At 44.1% G+C, this 21,747-nt stretch overlaps 1 protein-coding gene across 1 annotated transcript in view; it reads left to right on the forward strand.

Annotated features, from left to right (window-relative positions):
- The window catches only part of TMEM163 (transmembrane protein 163), a 260,485-nt gene that overhangs the window by 212,861 nt on the left and 25,877 nt on the right, over positions 1–21,747 (forward strand). The window contains exon 5 of the mRNA XM_033231704.1: positions 692–788. Coding sequence (XP_033087595.1) covers positions 692–788 — 97 coding nt within the window. The remainder of the gene's footprint in view (positions 1–691; positions 789–21,747) is intronic.

Raw genomic sequence — 21,747 nt, forward strand, 5'->3', positions numbered from 1 at the left:
CTTACCCCTCATTTTTGCCGTTTAGAGTTTCTCTATCTTACTGCAAACTCCTGTCTTGTCATTACCAGATCATTTCTCCTTTTCATCATTGGGAAAATGCAAAGGTGTCTATCACGTCATATCCAAAAGTGACAGAGTAGACTTTCCTTTGCTTAAGCTAACAGTAATGACTTCCCGTTTTATGTTTTGTGCATTGTCTCATTTCCTCTTTAGGTAGGGAATATATTCCCATTTGAAAGATGAGGAAATCAAGCTAAGAGAGACAATAATCAAGATCACACAAGTTAAGTAAATGGTAGAGCTTGGCATGTCTCATGCCAGAGCCTCCATTCTGCTCTTAAACCGTGTACCTTCCCGTCTGAGCAGGAATGAAACATCCCATTTGCCAGGCAAGGGAGAAAGATTTCACGGCCGTGAAGACCCTTCCATGCCAGCATTCATGGGATGCTGTGAGCTTCTGTAGGATGGTGACCTCTCTTCCCTGAGGTTGACTTTGGTGATCAAACTCTGAACTGTATTCTCCTAGAGGTGACTTAGTGTCAATCCTTGGACTGTGGGTGGTCACCCTGGGGGTGTGGCAAGTTACAACTGAGTTCATTCCCAGATTGTGTCTTTGTCTCTGTCAGTTGTGTGGACTCTTCAGCAGTGTGAGTTCTCCCAGTTAAGATTCTCAATGTTTTGTTTTTTGCAGAGCCTGTGTCATCTTGGGGGTGATATTCCTTCTGTCATCCATATGTATAGTGGTCAAAGCCATCCATGACCTCTCAACGAGGCTGCTCCCGGAAGTGGTAAGGTCCTCCTTCTTCCTTAACAGTCCTTCCTGCCAGTGCTGGACCCTGGGCTGCCTCTCACCGCAGGGTTCCTGGGGGAATTCGGGCACGTTGAGAGGGAACAGACAACATTTTGGGGGGTCAGAAGAACTTGTTGCAGGGATGCGAATGACCTGGTGGAGAGAAACACTGGGCAAGGTGAAGAGACTCCAGATAGGTGAGCTAGGACTGGGTACTGTGTGCCTCTCCTTAGCTGTTTTCACTATTTTTAAAGCAAGATTTGTTTTGTTTTTGTAAAGAGAAACTGGGTTATTTTTGTGAAGTAGAGTGATCCAGTCTGTGTTGTTTGTATCTGTTGTTCTGTGTTCATTCAATGATCGTAGTATTAAGAATTATTTTCCTTTGCACCTCAATTCATTACATACATCTATTCACGTTAAGTTTTCTGGCACACTTGACACTGGGATATTGAAACCGGAGGACACAAATTCATATTAAAATGTGTCTTTGACTACTTTGTCCTCTGGGTGAGAGTCATTACTGGAACTCTGATTCTTTTCCCTCCCTCCCCTTATGAGTGCTGAGAAAAATATTTTTACAGCCTCCTATCATGCAGTCTTCATGGCAGGCAACTGATTTGGTTACCAGGAGATGAAGATGCTGCCATTACAATAATTCTCTGTGTACAAGTTGCAGTGGAAATTTGAATGCAAAATCTGGTCTGTCCTCTTAGGATATGATTTGATGTAAGCTTGGCTACATGCACCATCTGATATAAGACCAAAATGATTAGACCTTTAATTTTACTTTTGAAGAAAGATGTTAATCCTGGTTGGGGTGATGTATTGCATGTATGTGTGTGTATGTGTGTTTTTATAGGGAAGATGAACATGAGGTGAGACATTCTCCTCCGTTTAGTAGAACGTGACTGCTTTAAGTGAAAGTGGCTGCTTTAAGTTGTTTTTCTCACTCCCTTGTAAATGATTAGAGTCATCCCTTTAATGATCCCCCAGGATTTTCACTGTGATTTATCACCATAGTTGGCCAGTGCTTACTCTCTAACATCTCAGTGACAGGGAGGAAAAATGGATATGGGGATAGGAATGTACCTATTTGTAGTATTTAGTCTTTTTCAGAAGCAGAGATAGCTCGAGCAGATATTACCATTCATTACAGTCCTGTGCTCTTCATCTCCTACTTACCAGTCTCCCTGGTTGCCTGGCATATGGGACTGTCACGTCCTTCTCCTCCCTCAGACTTGCTAGCCTGCATTTCACTCAGTCAGAATCTGAACCTTAGGTAAAATATGACGGTGCCAAGTGTGATTATACATGTTAGATGTCAGTCAGGAAACATCTACGTTTTATAGGCATTGCAAATAGGCCTCAACTCTGAGAAGTGTTTATTGGTGGGAATTTTCTGCACTATGCCAGTTGACACATTCATTTATTTAGGCATTAAAAATTAATTTCCAGCAGGGCTCACGTGATAGGGAATGGCTGGCTGTGCTCACGGCCCTTGTAGCGGCTCTCCTTGTTATTCTCCCGACAGCTGAACCACTTTTAACTGGGAGCAATCTCTTATTATCCCACAGTGCAAAGGCTCTTAAGAGAAGCAGCTCACCAACTTAAATTCCCCCTCAAGGTGTGCATGTCTGACACCCAGCCTCACCTGGGTTCAGAGAGGCTGAAGATTCCGGGATTGTGCCTGTCCTTACAGAACCCATACCCTCTGCACCGTTGATGCATTGTAGGGGATTGTAAACATTTATTTTACTTGTTTTTTTAAATTGACAATAATATATCTTTTTGGGGTACATAGTGATGTTTTGATACATACCATGTATAGTGATCAGATTAGGGTAATTAGTGAATTAGCATATCCATTATCTCAAACATTTATTATTTCTGTGTTGGGAACATTCGATATCCCCCTTTTGCTATATAATATGTTATATATTATAGAATTATAACCTATATAATATATTATCATTTAGTCATCCTGTAATGGTTTAGAACACTAGAAGTTATTCCTCCTATCTAGCTGTAATTTTGTTTCCTTTAACAAGTCCCTCCCTTCCCTCTCTGGTATCCTCTGTTTTGCTTTTTACCTTGACACAATCACCTTTTTCTGGCTGGCACATGAATGAGAACAGACGATGCTTGTCTTCGTGTGTCTGGCTTATCTCACTTAACATAATGACCTCCAGTTACATCTGTGTTGTAGTGAATGACAGGATTTCACTCTTTTTTTATGGTGGAATTGTATTCCATTGTATATATATGCTATATTTTCTTTATCCATTCATCTATTGTTGGTGTGGGATTTAAAAATCACACCCGTTTATGGTCATCTCATCAGAACTCTGGAGAAGCGATACAAGATGGTTTTGCTGGTGGTTTTGTTTAAGCCTTCAGAGTTGTTAACTAGGGAGCTTTCAAGCTGTGTGAGCTCCCATCTCCAGAGGGGAAGGCCTTCTCCTCGGCTGAGGGCTGAGTGGCCACGGGCCAGGTAAATGCCGCCAGGTGGCGGCTGGCCGTGTCTCCATCCTGGGTCTTCTTGTTCCCTTGCTGTACGCTAGAGGTTTGTAGAAGCCAACAGGTGACAGCCAGGCCCCCTACCTCTGGCCTGCAGTAATCCAAAATGTGCATTTATGCACAATGCTTCATCTCAAATAGGAGTCACAAACTCAAATGCCTGTAAGCCAGCTCTGAAGCAAAAATAGGAGAAACTGGCCGGGTCTGTGGCAACTGAGGTGTGCATGCCTGGATGAAGGGCCTGGCCTCCTCTGGAGTTGTCATTGCTGGAATGTGGGCCATACGGAAGACTCATCAGCAGGTCTTCCGAGTGTTAAAGAGGAAGTGGAAACCTATGTTTAATGTGAGATAAATTGGCAACTAATTAAACATCTTTGAAAACTCTGGTTGAGAGTGGGTGGATAATTTCACGCAGGTTAAATAAAGTGTGCCTCCGGGTTGCACACGAGGAGTTTGCTGCTTCTGCAGAAACCAGGCTGTGAGGCCAGGATCTGGGCGAAACCAGGGACACTGGTGCTTAGGGTCTCCGTGTCACAGACTTAGCTCCGAGTGACACCTCCCCCTTAGTCTCAGCTGCAGAACTGCGTTTTACATGGGATTTTTGTCCAGTTGTGACTGTAGATTCTGTCAGAAACGGTGTCTTCCCTTCCCCAGCCCTGTTCCCTTGGCAGCTTTCTTTTTGATTTCGCTGCACAGTGCTCAGAGTGGGAATAATTGCAGGAATGGGTAAGTTTTGAGTAAGAGAGCTGTGCAACTGGAATTTCCCAACTGTGAAGTTGGTTGACTCTGAGCCTCAGTGTTGTTTCCTGCCCCTCAGGGTTTTGCTGGAGCAACCAGGCCAGCCGGCTCTCTGGGGACCTGGAACAGGACCTGGGAACTCTGCTCCAGGGCTGTGTGGGCAAATGGCCGCAGGCTGCTGCCTCCCAACCTGCAGGTGGTTCATGAAACAGATTCCACAGAGCCGTCTCTGAAACTGCAGTTCTGGAAGCCGGGACATGTGTGGCCTGTGCCACGATGGTAGTAATAGTACTTTCTTTTTACCAATAGGCTGTTTTATTTTTGTTTATTTTAGCATGAAAGGATAGTTTTAATCAAAATAAGCAGGTTCCAGAAATCCTTGACACTACTGACCCTCTGCCTCCCTGACTGCATCATTTTAATTTAGTTATTGTTATATTTTTTTAATTAACAAGTAAAAATAGTCTATCTTTATGATGTCTTAACCATTCCACAGGGATGCGGATATTAATATGGGCTGTTTTAAAAGCAGTATCTCGCTCTTCTTGTTTTTACCCCACCAGTCGCGCCTGGCTGTGGTAAGAAGGGGCAGGTGGTGAGCTTCTCCTTTCCTTGAGGACCCAGGGGCTCTGAAAGCTGAAGAGATCTTCCTGAGGTCGTCAGCTGGGTGGCAGCAGAGCCTGGATTAGAACCTGGTCTCCTCGTCCAGGGCTGTCTTGGCCCTGGCCTATGGGGCCTTTAGGACCCTGCTGCCCATTGGCTTTTTGGCTCCGGCCTCCTGTCTGTCTGCTCCCCACACTCCTGAGGGCAGCGCTGCCGAGGACTGTCCCAAAGTGGGAGGATGTGCAGGCCCCCAGCTGGCCCTCCTGTTCCCAGCCTTTCTGGCTGCTCCTGCCACCTATCCCCCTTTCCACAGGGCCCCTTCATTCTGGCTGCTGACTGGTTGGGGGGAGTGGGCACTGCCTTGTCTCTTGAAAGCCCACATGCCAACCGGGTGCAGTGGCTCATGCCTGTAATCCCAGCACTTTGGGAGGCCGAGGCAGACGGATCACCTGAGGCCAGGAGTTCAAGACCAGCCTGGCTAACATGGTGAAACCCCATTTCTGCTAAAAATACAAAAAAAAAAAAAAAAATTAGCCAGGCTTGGTGGTGAATGCCTGTAATCCCAGCTACTCAGGAGGCTGAGGCGGAAGAATCACTTGAACCAGATTACACTCCAGCCTGGGCGACAGAGCAAGACTCCATCTCAAAAAAAAAAAAAAAAAAAAAAACCGAAAGAAAGCCCACATGCAAGTGCACCAAGCATCGGTGGAGGCTGCAGCAGGACAGTGTGGGATGAGGGGAGGGTGGGATGTGTGAGGCACATGGAGGGTGGTGCTGGAGTGAAGCTGCTGAGCCTGCGGGAGGCCTTGGGCGTGGGTGCACCTGCCCAAGGTGTGGCACTCTCTGCCTCTTCTTACCTGTGTGACCGCATGCAAGTGATGCCGTCACCCTGACCCTGGGTCTCCTCTTAGGTAAAATGTAGATGGCACCTCCGTCCAAGGCTTATGATAAGAATCAGATGAACAGTTAGGAGAATCGGCAGTAGAGGACAGCCCTTCTGTGGCGGCGGCTGCTCGTCTGCCTTTGGAAGTTTCTGAATTGCTAATCAAGTTGCCCCAGATAGTGTCTGGAGGTCATTTCAGACTCGGCTCCTGAGCACCATCTCAACATGTCCAGTTGTGGCTTCTCTGATGCTTGGCCTTGTGGGGTCCCTGGATGGAGCTTGTATTGCTCTCTGTTGGGCTTCAGGCAGCTGCAGCTCTCTTTGGGCCAGTGTCCTGGGGAATGCTGAACACGCCATTGGAAGACCCGAGCTCTAGGCCTAACCCACCCCTCCCTGGCCAAGTGACTTTTAGCAAATCACTCTTCCTCTCTGAGCAAGTGTCCTCATGATGACAATGGACACAGTACCCACTACTCTACAACAGAATTGTGAGAAGCAAATGATGTGATAATGAATGTAGAAATGCTTTATAAGGGTCGCACGCTTTACAAAGGAGGAAGATGATACTGTTTCTGAAGCCAAGGTTCTAGGAGTCCTGTCCTTGCCCTTGAACTTTCTCTGTGTCCTAATCGATGACCAGCTCATTAGTGCCCTTTGCCTTGAGTGGACCGTGACCTCCTCACCTTGGGCTCTTGGCCAGTGTCTGGGCCCAGGCTCCTTAAGTGGTCATGTGGCAATAATGCTGATTATCATTATAATTAGAGTAATAAGCAGTCACATGTTGGCAATAAATAATACATGACCATATGTTGATACTAATAATTGCTACCATTTGATTGCTCATCTCCAGACCAACCCTCTGTCTAGGCACTTGGGATTCAGAGTCAAATAGCAATAATGCCTAGAGTTTTTGCATTGCACTGCAAAGCCCTTCTTAGAGGACTTGGCTTTTGCTCCCAAGGAGCTCAGTTGGGGAGAGACTCATTAGCTGCTGCATTAAATATGTAGTGATAACAGTTATAATAGACACGATCACATGAGAACACAGAGGAGCTTTTTTGTCAAGCCTGGAGTAGGGGGAGGTATGTGGGGACCTTCCCCAGTAAGCAGACACTCCATGCGACATATGAAGGAAGGGAGGTTGTGGGCAAGGCAGGCGCCTTGTGGGAGGAGGTGCAGGAAGAGGAGGCACTTCCAGGCAGAGCCGCAGAGAAGGCCACAGGTTCTGTGTGCACCTGTGGTCTCTGTCATACTTTTGTGTCCTGTTTACATGAGAGTCTCTGGGTAGAAAGAGGAAGGAATAGGGAGAGCAAAGGAGGAGGGAAAAGGAAGAAAGGAAATAGGACTTTGTGTTGTAAGTCAGAAATGATGCTTAGCAAAATTTTGTTTTCTCTGTCTTAATTAATTAGTAAGGTTCCCCTTCCAAGTTCTCCTTGTCTGTCTCCTCCCTGAGTTTTTGCCTGAAATTCCTTCCCATTCACTAGAACCAAGCAGCTTCCCTCCAGCGATAAAAGGGGGCCCCTCTCAGTGGTTCGTTTCCCTGCAGTAGTTAGCGTCATTTCGTCTCCGGTCACCGTGGATTGTGGCTCGGGCAAGGTGGCTTTTTCTGTTCACTGGTGCATCCATTCAACACGTGTTTCCTGGTGCATCCTGCTCTTGAGGCCAGGCTGGCTCTGCGGGACCTGTGGAGGTCGCTGGTGTTCCCACAGGAGCCTCAGATGGCATTCCACGCTCATGAGCAAAACTGGAAATAGAACTCTTGTCAAAGATATGTTAGGTTTGGGGCCGGGTGTGGTGGGTCACATCTGTAATCCCAGCACTTTGGGAGTCCGAGGCGGGCGGATCACTTGAGGTAAGGAGTTTGAGACCAGCCTGGCCAATATAGTGAAACCACGTCCCTACTAAAAATACAAAAATTAGCTGGCGTGGTGGCGGGCACCTGTAATCCCAGCTACTTGGGAGGCTGAGGCAGGAGAATCGGTTGAACCCCGGAGGTGGAGGTTGCAGTGAGCCAAGATTGTGCCATTGCACTCCAGTCTGGGTGACAGAGCAAGACTCCGTCTCAAAAAAAAAAAAAAAAAAAAAAAAAAAAAGATATTTAAGGCTTGGATTTTGTGAAATTGCAACAAATTTTGTTATAGATCTAACCGACTTCTATTCATAGTTGGTGAATCGGGGAATCCTCCATTCTGTAACATAGGATGGGAGCTTCCCGGGGCAATGGCAGAATAGTGGGCTTCATGCGGTGGGAACAAGGAAACAAAAATAGAAGAAAAGCAAACTGGTTAACATTGGGTTACTTTAAATTACTTTTTTTGTATGAATTAAAGCAGAGGGGACTTTCTTGTGACACTAACTTAGGTAGACTGGAATCTTCCATTTTCAGGAAAAAATAGTCTGTTTTGGGATCTGTCTGCTTCCTGAAAGTTTCAGTTTGATTATGTGGCATTTAGCATGAGCGACTCCATTCTGGTTTGGTCTGGTCTAGTTGGGGCCTAGTGCAGGAGCTCAGGCCAAAGCAGTGGCCTCTCAGAATTTTGTGTAACAATTTGGAAGCCCCAGCCAAGAACTTTTCTCAGGGATTTCCCACCTGCAGCGGGGACTGTGATTCTTTCATCGCAGGCTTCTGTGTATGCACCGTGCTCAGCATTCAGCCTATAGCTTGGCATGTCAGGAGTGATTGATACGTTCTTCAGCCATTTATCATCTCGCTTTCTGAGTTTTGCCTTGAGGAGGATGGAGACAGCTTCGCCTGCCTTCTCCCCACACCCTTGGCTTCAATACAACGTGCCATTTGTCCTCTCACTCATCCTTCTCTCCCACTCAGGACCTCTCCTCTCCCAACCTGAACTCTCTGAGCTCCCTCCTCCTTTCCTCCTTGGAAATGTGGCTTCTGCACGCATGCCTTCTTTTTCGGGTGTCTCCTAGCCACTTGTGGCCAAGCCACCTTCCCAGGTATTGACTTCCAGCCCCTTCCCTGACTTGGCCACTCGTGAAAGTGTTCTCTGAAGACACTCATCCTTTCCTTTGCCTCCCTTTTGACACATCCAAGTTCAATCCCCGCCTTCCCTCAGCCTGCCTTGGCAGTAGATTCTTCATGGCGTCCCTTTGGAGGCAGGAAACGTTTAACAGACAGACAGAGGGAGAACCTGGGCAGCAGCAGTAAAGGGGGTGCCCAGGTGAACGGTGTCCCAGGATTGCTGCCCACGCAGTCAGTGTGTCTACTGGGGGTCTTCTGAAGCAAGTGCCTCACCTGTGGGAGTGAGTTCCTGAGGGTTCTCTTGGCACCAGTGGGTGCCTGGGGGCCCCGGTGCATAGAGGTTAAGGATGCCCAGGAGAAAGCCCAACCCTGCCACGTCCTAACTGGCCATTTAATCTTTCTCTGCCTCAGCTTCTTTGTAACATGGAAATAATAATGGTAACTTCTGTATAGGATGGTTAAGAAAATAAAAAGATGTAGCGAATGTACTTAGCATATGACAATGAAAGGAATGTTGGCTACATCATGGCCGTTGGGGTAGAGGAGAGGCTTCAGGCAGGTTGGTGGGCCTTTTGGCGCCTCTAGTTCTAGAAGATTAGGTGTATTGAACAGTCCAGGAAAAGCCTTCAGGGGCGCTCTTCTCAGCTCAGGATGGGTAATGCTGCAGGCTCCTTCTTGAGCATCACCTATGATTCTGAGATCCGCCATCAGCAATGGAAAGATTCATCCTCTAGTATGACATGCTGTCATGTGTAACTCTGAGTTTAATTTGGGAGTTTTATTAATTAATAGTTTTTAAAAACAATCATATGTAGTCACAGCCCTCAACATCTGCCCATCACCATCTCCTCAGCACAGCACAGAGAAGCAGAAATGATTGTGCCAGACTGTCAGTACCATCTTAACTCTTGTTACTCAAGACAAGATAGTTCCATTTCCTCAGAGCAAGAACATTTATCCTAGAGCAAGAACCTACCAACTTCTAAACAGAATAGAACTGGGCGCTGATGAAAGTGGATTATTAACAGATGGAAGGGAGAGAGAATGTGTGTGGGGTGCGGGGGGTGGCACTCTCCCTCCCTTCTGTCTGTTAATAATCCACTTTCATCAGCACCCAGGTCCGGTGGGGGATATGCGTAGGTCTATTTCTGGACTTGATACTCTCTTTGTACTCCTAAGGACGTACTCACACAAGGAGAATATCTAATCCAGAAATAGAGCTACACGTATCTAGTCAAGTGGTTTTTGACAGAGGTGCCAAGGTAACTCAATGGGAGAAAGGAAAGTCTCCTCAACAAATGGTGCTAGATCACCCAGGTTGCCATATGGACAAAAATGGGCATCAACCCTTATTCAAGAGCTAACTCAAAATGGAACGTAAGCCTCCATGTAAAACCTGAAACTATACAACTTCTAGAAGAAAACTAAAGAAAGAATTGTTGCAACCTTGGGATAGGCAAAGTTTTCTTAGACATGGCACCAAAAGACCAGGCGCGGTGGTTCACGCCTGTAATCCCAGCACTTCAGGAGTCCAACATGGGCGAATTGCCTGAGGTCAGGAGTTCAAGACCAGCCTGGCCAACATGGTGAAACCCTGTCTCTACTAAAAATGAAAAAATTAGCTGGGCGTGGTGGGGCAGGTGCCTGTAATCCCAGCTACTTGGGAGGCTGAGGTAGGACAATTGCTTGAACCCTGGAGACGGAGGTTGCAGTGAACTCAGATCACACCACTGCACTCTAGACTGGGTGACAGAGTGAGACTCTGTCTCCCCCCCCCCAAAAAAAAAAAAAAAGATATGGCACCAAAAGCTTGAACCATAAGTCAAAAAAAAAAATTTGAAAATTGGACTTCATCAAAATAAAAGACTTTTGCTCTTCCAAGACACCATTAAGAAAATGACAAGATAGCACAGACAGCATATGCATATATATATATATCAGACAAAGGTTTGGTATCCAGAATATGTAAAGAATAGCTTAAGGCAAACAACCCAATAAGAAAATGGACTTATATGATTTATACAGATAATTGACAAGAGAAGATACATGGCCAAGAAGCACGTGAAAATATACTCAACATTACCGTAGTCATTGTTGGATTAGAAATTAAACCACCACACATCCATTAGAATATCCAAAATTAAAAAATAAAATATAAACCCCCAAAACCCAAAATTTATGTGGAGCATCTGGAACTCTTAGGCTGTGATGGTGAGAGAGTGAAATGTGACAGCTGCTTTAGAAAACAATCCAGTTTCCTTAAAAAGTCAAATATCCATTTAGTGTAGGACCTAGCCATCCATCGTTAGGGATTTACCCGAGGGAAATGAAAATGTATATCTGCACAAAGACTCCTACACAAATGTTTGTTGCAGTTTAATTTCTAATGTCAAAATCTGGAAACAGCCCATATGTGTGTCAACAGGTGAGTGGACAGAGAAGTCGTGGTGCATTCACACAGTGGAAGACTGCTCAGTGGCGGAAGGACACTATTGACCCATGCAGTGATGTGGGTGGGTCTCAAAATAGTGAAGTGGGTACCGGAAGCAAGGCAAAAAGGAGTATATATTTAATACTGTATGACTCTATTTACTTAACATTTTATGTACAAACTATAGTGACAGAAAGCAGACAGTGGATGCCTGAGGCTAGAGGTGGAGGGAGGAAGGAATTATTAAAGAATCATAGGAAAACTTTTGGGGGTGATGGAAATAGTCTCTGGCTTTTGGTGACAGTTACAGATATGTTAGTCTGTTAATTATATGAATCATAATTAAGATATTTTAATGCTAATCAAGGTGTACACTTTGAGTATGTGCAGTTCAGGTGCACCTAGGGAGTGTGGTTGGCCACAAACCATCTCCCGTTGCTAAGCCAAATGGGAATTCTGCTCAGATCCTTGTAGGCTAAATATTGTAAGGTGCTGTGAAGTGAGGTTTTATTTTCCTGATTGTGACACATACACTCAGTACTTGAGATGTTGACCTCACTGCTAAAATTGATGCTGTAGACAATAAGAAGAAGACAAAGTGTATGATAAGAGGGGAAAGTGTAAATAGTAGGCTAAATATAACAGCTGTCACCAGAGGCAGATAGCAAGAGGAGCCTTTGCGGAACCACAGCTGATCTCATGCAGTTGCCAGAAACACCCATGAAGTGCCAGCAGGTGGCATGGGCTGGAGGGTGCTAACCATGTAAACCTCTGGAAGCACGGGCGGCTTATCCTTTCCATCTTCTGCTTACAGTAGGATTTGTTTGTCAGTTCAAGTGTTACCTAGGAAATGACTGTACAAGAGTCTCTGATTGGTCCTCTTTCCCTCACTCTGGAAACCTTGGATTTTAAGCAGGATGTGATATGTCTGTGAGCTGTCTGCCATGTTACTCTATTTTGTCTATTAAGCCTCTTTGTGTAAAAAGCAAAAACGAGCTTTTTAGCTTGATGTCTCATAGACCTTCAGGTGTTTCTGAAGTAGGCAGAGGCGTTAGACACATTGCCATTTAATAACAAGGAAACAGATCCTCAGATAAATAAAACTACTCCTTCCAGACTACATTATATCAGTGTCAGAGACACAGGGCAAGTGGAACCAGGTCTTTTACAGGGTGGAGGGCGCTTTCTGGTCCACAGAGTATCTCCTGAAGTACCACAGAATTTGGGATCTGAAAGCCTCCATGAAAAGCTAATACAACTGGCTGAGTTTCGTGATGGAGGAAATATGTTCCCAAGACTCAGTCTCTCAGAAGATTCTGAGAAAACTCCAAGTCTGGGACTTTGCCATACTCTACTGAATGGGGTGAACTCCCCACCCCAGTGGGCCTTGGAGACTTATCCTAGTGGGGTGCTGGGTTAGGGAAAGAAAAATGGAGAAGAGAGTGGGCCGAGGGAGACACGCTTATCTCTCCAGCCGTCAGCCTGCTCTAGAGGCATCTGGGTATTTCAGGACTCTGGTGTTCGTCAGAGATGGGTGTGGGAGTATCAGGGCTGCTTTGCTCTTGAAATGCCTCTCTACTTGACCTTGGGACACTGACTGAATCTTTCGCTATTCATTTTTCTGTCTGGAATGTGAGAACAAACTAACTTAGCTCTTCTTTCTCCCTGTAAGGTTTTGAGAACATCTTCCTATCTTTTAAAGAAAGAAGATGTTTTAAAAGGTGTTTAACAGTTTAAGGAAAGTATTTTTTTTCATCGAGTTTCCTAAGTATAATATGAACAACATGATCCTCATAACATTTCTGGTGGTTTTGTTGATTGTCTAGCGAATGGAGAGAATCATACTGAATGCTTTTTTTTATTTCCCAAGCTCTGACATATCCCTGATTATGTGGTATACACAATATATCCTAGCACAGCAAAGTGGCAGCTATGAGCTCTGGCAGTCATGAGGGCCCCCTCTACATGACATGTGTTCCAGCCTCCATCTATCATAGGAGCCATGCAGTCACTTGGGAATTTTCTGCCTGTGACCAGCATATGAGTATTTGTTACCAAAGTTGTTAGGGAAACACTTGATGATTTTTTGGGAAGTAATTTTGGAAAACTGAATAAAAATTCTTCACTTTTCAGTAATCCTATTGAAATGGGCTATCTGATCATCCCAGGCCCTTGTGGGAGTTGAGAGATGCTGAGACCAAGATGAACTAAACACAGGGAGAGTCAGAACATGGAAGCCAGGCTGACTGTGGGTGCTTGTGAAGGTCAGCTGTGTTCAGGAGGGACCCCTGGAACCGGTCCTTGATCATCTGTAGCGTTGGCTGTTCTGAAGCGGGAGGCTGTATTCAGAGAGGGTTGTAAGAGGAAACAGCCGTGAAATGCTGTGGTCCTCAACACTTCCCCACCACCGCTGGTGAGAGATAGTGTCATCACTGGCTTTGGCCTGCTAGCCATCGAGTTGAGCTAACCCTGCCCCCCACCCCATTTTGAATGCCCCAAACATCGCCCAGCTGGTGGTGCTCTGTTGACACCTCTTGCTGGAGTAGCTCAGCACACTGCATTATAATTCTTTGTCTACTTGTCTCTCAAAGGAGACTGTAAACTCTTGGAGGACTAGACTCGCTGTTCAACAAAGCACCTAATATAGGACCTGGCATGGGGTGGGAACTCAATAAATGTTTGCTGAGTGAATTCACATGTGCACGTAGCCATTGGCTGTAGCAGGCGGTAAGCTAGTACCGCACTTAGGAAAGGGGTATAACCAGGAGGAGTTTATCTTTCAGGGAATCCCCAACAGAGGCTGCCTGGGACCTTGCTGTGGAAGAGAAAGAGACGGCAAAAGGGGCTTGTCCCAAACTATTCACCCTCATTCATAGTCTGAACTTCATATGCCCTCTGTGCTGTGGGGATGATGAATGTGAACAGATGATGTGCAGATGAGGCAGCCCATGTGCATAAATATGACCCCTTTCACCATCACCCTCAATTATTGTATGATACATAATCATATAGGAACTATAACGTTGTGGGTTATTCCATGGGTGGATATTGCACATAACACACTGCAACTTTTTTTTTTTTTTTTTTTTGAGATGGAGTCTTGCTCTGTCACCAGGCTGGAATGCGGTAGTGCAATCTCGGCTCACTGCAACCTCTGCCTCCTGGGTTCAAATGATTCTCCTGCCTCAGCCTCCCGAGTAGCTGGGACTACAATGCCTGCCACCACACGTGGCTAATTTTGGTATTTTTAGTAGAGACAGGGTTTTACCATGTTGGCCAGGATGGTCTTGATCTCTTGACCTGATGATTCACCCACCTCGGCCTCCCAAAGTGCTGGGATTACAGGCGTGAGCCATCGCGTCTGGCCCACACTGCAACTTTTTTACTCAACATAGTCTTAAGATCTATAAGATTTATAATGTGAATTGGTCATCATATAAATGTATGTACTTTAGACATTCCCCAGTTGATGGACATTTGGGTAGTTTCCAGTTTCTTACTCAGCATTGTTAGAATGAACATTGTCATACTCTCATGGTCGTGTGTACCATATGTGGATGGTGTTTCTCTAGGGTAAACATGGATTTTGGATCGTACAGTATGCCCATGTTTCATTTTATAGGTCTTGCCATGTGCCCTTTAGTGTGGCTGCCCTAGTTCATGTTCTCAGAATGTTACCACACCTCTTTATATTTTCAAACTTATCACAATTTTCCAGACTAATGGGTAGAAAATGGTATATCATTTTAATATGCTCTCCCTTGGTTATGGGTGAAGTTGATTATATTTTTATGCATCTGCTGACTTTTTATGTCTCCTCTTTTATAAATTGCTGCTTTATATTTTTTGCCCATTTATCTATTGTTACCTTTCACAGGTTTTTAGGAGTTATTTATATATGTTCCAGGTACCAGTCTTGTTCTGTGTTGTATTAGTCAGGGTTCTCTAGAGGGACCTTGGGCAAGTTGTATATTCATCTGAGAAAAAGAAAAACCAAATTGGATCCCTACCTCATACCAAACATCCACAAGCACCCACAGTCAGCCTGGCTTCCATGTTCTGACTCTCCCTGTGTTTAGTTCATCTTGGTCTCAGAATCTCTCAACTCCCACAAGGGACTGGGATGATCAGATAGCCCATTTCAATAGGATTACTGAAACTAATAGGAAATGTGTGTATATGAAAATGAGTTTATTAAGGAGTATTGACTCACATGATCACAAGCTAAAGTCCCACAGTAGGCCATCTGCAAGCTGAGGAGCAAGGAAGCCAGTCTGAGTCCCAAAACCTCAAAGGTAGGGAAGCCGATGGTGCAGCCTTCAGTCTGTGGCTGAAGGCCCCAGAGCCCCTGGCAGTTCACTGATGTAAGTCCAGGAGTCCAAAAGCTGAAGAACTTGGAGTCTGATGTTTGAGGGCAGGAAGCACCCAGCACGGGAGAAAGATGAAGGCTGGAAGACTCAGCAAGTTCACTCCTTCCACTTTCTTCTGCCTGCTTTATTCTAGCCACACTGGCAGCTGATTAGGTCTTCTGCTCCCAGTCCACTAACTGGAATGTTAATTTCTTTTTACTTTGGGAGGCCAAGGCAGGGGGATCATCTGAGATCAGGAGTTCAAGATCAAATGTTAATCTCCTTTGCAAACACCCTCACAGACACACCCAGGAAGAATACTTTGCATCCTTCAGTCTAATCAAGTTGGCACTCAATATTAACCATCACATATGTACATTGCAAATAATTTCTCCTAATATTTAGTTTTTCTTTTAATATTGTCTATCTGTTGCTATTAGAAATCTTCCCACCCTTTCCATTTTGGTGTGATCAAATTTATCAATTTTTTTTTAATGGGAGTTTGTGGTGGTTTGTTTTTATTTGGCAAGGGAGGATATGGAGGTTTAAGAAGGTCTATTGCCCTGATGCCATGAAGATATATACCTATATTATCTTTTAAAAGATATTAAAGGTTAGACTTTAAAATTAGATCTTTAATTCATCTAGAATTTGTGTTTGGTATGAGGTAGGGATCCAATTTGGTTTTTCTTTTTCTCAGATGAATATACAACTTGCCCGAGATGATTTCAAAGGCCACCTCCATCAAGTGCCATGTTCTTATAGGTGCACAGCTGTCCCTGGACTTGCCATTCCATTCTGTGGATGCATGGGTCCATTTTGTTCTAGAATCGTACTCTAAAATTCCTGTAATTACAATGAGTCTTAATGTTTGGTCACCATCTTTTCTTGGATTTTCAAAGTGGTTTTGACTAACATTGCACTCGTAGTATTCCATACGAATTTCAAAACTGGTTTGCCAAGTTTAATGAAAAATCCTTTTGGGGTGTTGTGTGAAGTTGCATTTAATTTATTAATTCTGAGAGAATTGACTTGTTTTAACTGTTGAATCCTCCCTTCCATTTCATCCTTCTCTGTTAAGATTTTCTTGTATGTCCTTTGGCGAAATTTTTATCAGGGTAATTCCTTTATATTTTGTGAGTTGTATTGCTATTGTTTGTATTTAATTAATTTTCTCAATTATTACTGCATACGAAAGCTAATGATACTTGAATATTGTTCTCATTAATCTGCAACCTTGCTGACTTTTTAAAAATTAGTTTTATTTTTATCAGTGGATTATTTTAGATATGTTATATAATGCCACTTTGTTTCTCTTTTCAAATTCTGTATTTTTTCCTTTTTTGTTTCTTATTAGCCAAGATTTTCAATATAGTGTTGGTGGTATGGGTGCTATCCTATACCCTTCTGTTGGTTCTTACTGTAACAGAAGGGCTCCTCAACTTCATTACCAAAAGTGGTTTGTTGCTGGGTTTAGAGAGACTTTTCTATTTGTTTGCTAAGAGGTTTGCTTGTTTGGTTATATATATAGGTATTGAATTTTGAATACTTTTCTTGTTTATACTGAGATTTTCCTTTCCTTTAAGATGTGACTATTTCAAATTAATTGATATTCTGATAAGGCATCTCTGAATTCTTGGGATAAACCCTCTTTGGTCAAAGAGTATTATTCTTTCAGTCTATTGCTGGACTCAACCTACTATTTTGTTTGGAGTTTTGCATCTGTGCTTTTAAGTAACATTGGTCTAAAGTTCTTGTTCTTTGTACCACGTATAATGAACTAGGCAGCTTTTCCACTTTTCTGTGCTCTGGTGTACTGATTCTAATGTAAGAACTATCTGTTCTTTTGAGTTTTAGTAGAATTTATCTGTAAAACTGGGCCTGTTACTTTTTGAAGATCCAGTATATTTTGTAGTTTGTTTTTGTAAGAATTTGCAAATTTTGTTTCTGTAGCAATACCCATTTTATTTAGGTTTTCAAATTTATTGCATCAAAGTTGCTCATATTACTTGTGATTTGTAAAATCTCAAATCCATCTGTATTTAGATGCCCTGTTTTGTTGCTGATGGTGTTTACTTGTGCTCTCGCTTTCTCTCTCAAGCAACCTTGCCCAAAGTTTGTATGTCCTAGTCTTTTTGAAGAAGTTGTGTTTGATTCTGTGGATCAGACCTCTTGATTTGCTTTCTAGATCTAACTCTCATCTGTTGTAGTGCCTTCCTTTTATTTTGTTCACATTTGGTTCTGAGGGCAGGTAAATGAGCTTTATGTTTATCTTTTTGGTTTTAGCTGTTGGCACTTAATTCTTTTTTCTGTTTTGTTTTTAAATGAAGGCAGATGAAATATTCATTTATGTAAGGAGCTGGCAAAGGTATTTTGCGTGAAGGGTGTTCTGCATAGAGCTTCTCCATATTGTATTTTTAGGTGTTAGGTGTGGTTTTCAGATTCTGGCCTAACTTACACTCTGCCATGTGAGGACCTCTGATGGAGCCCTGATAGTTATAAATCTGAGAGTTCAGAGGATTATTCAGGCCTGATGGCCAATGAGTGCTTTCAAGGGGACTTTCTCATGGAGCAGGCCACAGTGTGCTACCCAGTGTGAGGGGCATGTATCCCTGGTTATTCACTCCAACAGTCAGCCGGATGTTGCTCTGAAGGTATTTTGCAGGTGCGATGAACATCTATAACCAGTTGCCTTTAAGTAAAGGAGATTATCCTTGATAATCTGGGTGAGCCTGATGCAGTCAGTTGGAATCCCTAAAAACAGAACGAGGTTTCCTGGAGGAAGAAGAAGTTGTGCCTAAGCCAGCAGCTTCAGCTTGTATCTGAAAACCCCCGCCTGCCCTTCTTGCTGGTTGGGCCTATGGACTTCAAACTCACCTAGCCAGTTCCCACAATCACACAAGCCGACTCCTTGTAATACGTTTCTAAATCGACAAATGGCCCACAACTTACGATGGTTCTGCTTAGGATTTTTCAGCCTTACAAGAATGTGGAAGTGATACACATTCAGCAGAAACGTACTTCAAGGACCCATGGAACCATTGTTTTTCACATTCAGTACAGTGTTCAATGTATTACATGAGATATTCCATACCTGATTATAAAACAGGCTTTGTGTTAGATGATTTTGACCAACTGTTGGCTGATGTAAGTATTCTGGATATGTTTAGGCTAGGTTAAGCCAGGATGTTCAGTAGATTAGGCGTATTAAGTGCATTTTTAATTTGCAGCATTTTCAAATTACGATGGGTTTATCAGGACATAACCCCATTGTAAGTCAAGGAGCACCTGTGTATCTCTCACTGGTTCTCTTTCTCTGGTTGAACTGATTGATACAACTAGAAATTACCATCCTAAAATATTTTCCAAGTTTTCGTTTTTATCCAAGTTAGTCACATATATAATTTGAATAGCCATTTGTTCTACAAGGCTTATTATAAAAAGTGACTCCCTCCTAGAGCAACCATTTATAACTCTTTTCAACTTCCACACCTCTAAGTAACATGTGCAGGTTGCTGCTGCTTGAATTTTGTTATCAGCATGATTTATGAACTTCCTACTCTGGTTGGCCCTTTAACCATTCCCCCATTGCCTAATTACCTCTCTTTCCAGTATAGTTACATGTTATTTTGGTTAGATCAAGATTTAACATTGTCGTTATTGTTGTAATTGTTATTCAGAGCTGAGCTCTGTAGTCTCCAGTGATTTGTCTTTTCCTTTCTTACATTAGGTTTTGTGTTCCCTGTTCCTAATACATGAATATATACGTCAGTTACACACACAGGGGCATCAGCCTCCTGAGAAGCTGGGACTACAGGCACATGCCACCATGCCTGGCTAATTTTTTTTTTTTTAATTTTTCCTAGAGATAGGGTCTTGCTGTGTTGCTCAGGCTGGTTTTGAGCTCTTGGGCTCAAGTAATCCTCCCTCTTCAGCCTCCCAAAGTGCTGGAATTATGGGTGTAAGCCCTGTGCTCAGCCTGTCTTCCAATTTCTAATGTTTTTGAGATGACTAACGCCGTTCTAATAATCCTTTGTTTAAAAGAGAAAAAAAAAAAAAAACCCTGTATTTTCTCTCTGGAGCTTGTAAGATCTTCTGTTTGTCCTCAGTGTTCTGAGAATTTCATTATTCGCCTTGGTGAGGGTGTTTTTCTTTCCTCCATGCGTTGTGCTAGGCACTCAGACCCTGAGTGGAACTCGTGTCTGTCAGTCCTGGTTTTGCCAAAAAAACAAATTTTTCTTTTGAGATGGAGTTTCATTCTGTCACCCGGGCTGGAGTGCAGTGGCTCGATCTCACTCACTGCGACCTTCGTCTTCCGGGTTGAAGTGATTCTCCTGCCTCAACCTCTCCCGAGTAGCTGGGATTATAGGCACACTACCATGCCCAGCTAATTTTTTTGTATTGTAGAGATGAGATTTTGCCATGTTGGCCAGGCTGGTCTCAGACTCCTGACCTCAGGTAATCTGCCCACCTTGGCCTCCCAAAGTGCTGGGATTGCCGGCGTGAGCCATCATGCCTGGCCCAAAATTGTTAATAATCTCAAAAATCGTGTTTTCTCTGATCTTTCATTTTGGGCTTCCTGTTCAAATTCAGGGCCATCAGACAACATTCAAAAAGCATCGTACATTTCTTTTTAAGTGTAAAGGGCAGTGGACTTTAGGCCAGACAGGTGCGAGCTTGAATGCCTTCAGCATCTCTGACTAGCTGGGTGACCTGAAGGCTGGGGAGAGTGTTATTTAACTTTTCTAGGGTCGTAATTTCCACCTCGCAGGGATCTTGTGACAGTTATGTTTCAAATAAAATGGAATCATTTGTTAAGCATTTGGAAAAGAGCCTCATCTCTGATGAGCATTAAATAAATAGTATGGGCTTGTGCTGTTATTATTGTTACTTAAGGAATTGTAGTTTGATGCTGGGGTGTTGGTGTGGTGTTTATACCAGTGCAGGGAGCAGAAGCAGACAGCCAGAGGTCCTACTTCTGTCACGGAGCAGAGCTCCTCAGGAAAGGCAGTGCCTCCGTGTTGCGAGGGGCTTGTTGAGGGGATGTTGTGCTTGGTCCTTTAAATGCCCGACGGTCACCAAGGAGGAAGGTGTGTGAGCTCAACCAGGGTGGCTCATCTCAGATTCCATGGCAACCTTCAGGGATTGGATGGTTTGTCCTTAAGACTCTGATTCCTTCTCTTGTATCAGAAAACAGCAAACTGATGGTGCTTCCTTGACCAGAAGCTGGGCTATGTCTTGGAGAGGCAGCCAAGTGCCTCAGAGTGCCCTCATTGTCATGGAGATGGTTGTAGCCCTCGGCTGCTGCTGCCTTACCTTTTGCTGTGGCTTCCTGTGATCCCACCAGCCTCAGCTTCGTGGTGACCCTGGAGCTGGTCATCTGCTCCCTTTCTGGTGCTCTGCAGGGCCTCACCTGGCAGGTTGGCGAGCCGGCCAGAAAATGTCGGAGACCAGGGTGCCGCAGTCTGCCGGGAAGCCCACTGACGACCCTGATGTCTCTTGTCTGGGGAACTTTCTGGCTGCTGGCCTGCTTGTCTAAACACCAACTCTTGACCCTCCAGACATCAAAATGGTCTGATGCTAATTTAAAAATTGTGAAGCCATTGAATGTGAATCCATAGTAATTTGTCAATGTAATTTAATAACCAGGGGAAATGGAGGGCTCAGGCTTGGCGCAATTTCCTCTACATCTGCCAGCTTTTCTCATCTGCTGGTTGGGGGCAGGGAGGGTGGTGATGAAAAGTTCTCAAGACAAGAGTGACTGTTTCAATTTCACTTGGGGCCATAAATCAATATTCATTTATTATGCAGCCAGCATTAGCATTTCCCTGGGTAATACTCTAACACATGTAGTGTCAGGATGGCTTGAATTTGTCCTCATTAGGAAGGCAAAGGATGCCTTTTTGCAGGCATAAGCAAGTGAGCCTCCTATTCTGCTTGCTGGCTCACATCTCATGGAAAAGGAAAGTGTTGGTCTTTGCGGAAAGGAGTGGGTTGGGATTTCAGACACGGTCTCTGCTTGGTGTTAGTGGCCACAGTTCACTGTGGCCTGGGTTTATGATTGCTGGTGTCACCCTTGATAAGGAATAAGCTTACAGTGGGAAGTGACAACTGACCCCGCAGAAAAACATTTTATTTCTACACAAGATTTTTCTGTGAGCAGCACCATTAATACAAACTCATCCTTTTCTTATCTTTGAGATGAGACTGTGTGGGAAAATGGGGCGTGGTGGCGAGGAGGACAGAGAAACTTGGTATTACAATATTGGAAACTGCTGTTGGCTGATGACCAGCTAGAAACATTTTCTTTGAAGATGAAATTTAATCAGGAGGTGGAATTTTATGTACAGATGCTCACTCTCACCACCACCTCCATTTTGGTGTATGGAGTATGAGGTGGGAGTGATGGGGAGAGGCGGTGGGGTTCCTTCCTGCTGAGCACGTTGGAGGAGGTGG

Source organism: Trachypithecus francoisi, unplaced genomic scaffold, assembly GCF_009764315.1.
Source record: "Trachypithecus francoisi isolate TF-2019V2 unplaced genomic scaffold, Tfra_2.0 Lachesis_group13, whole genome shotgun sequence".
In the NCBI taxonomy this organism is placed as follows: domain Eukaryota; kingdom Metazoa; phylum Chordata; class Mammalia; order Primates; family Cercopithecidae; genus Trachypithecus; species Trachypithecus francoisi.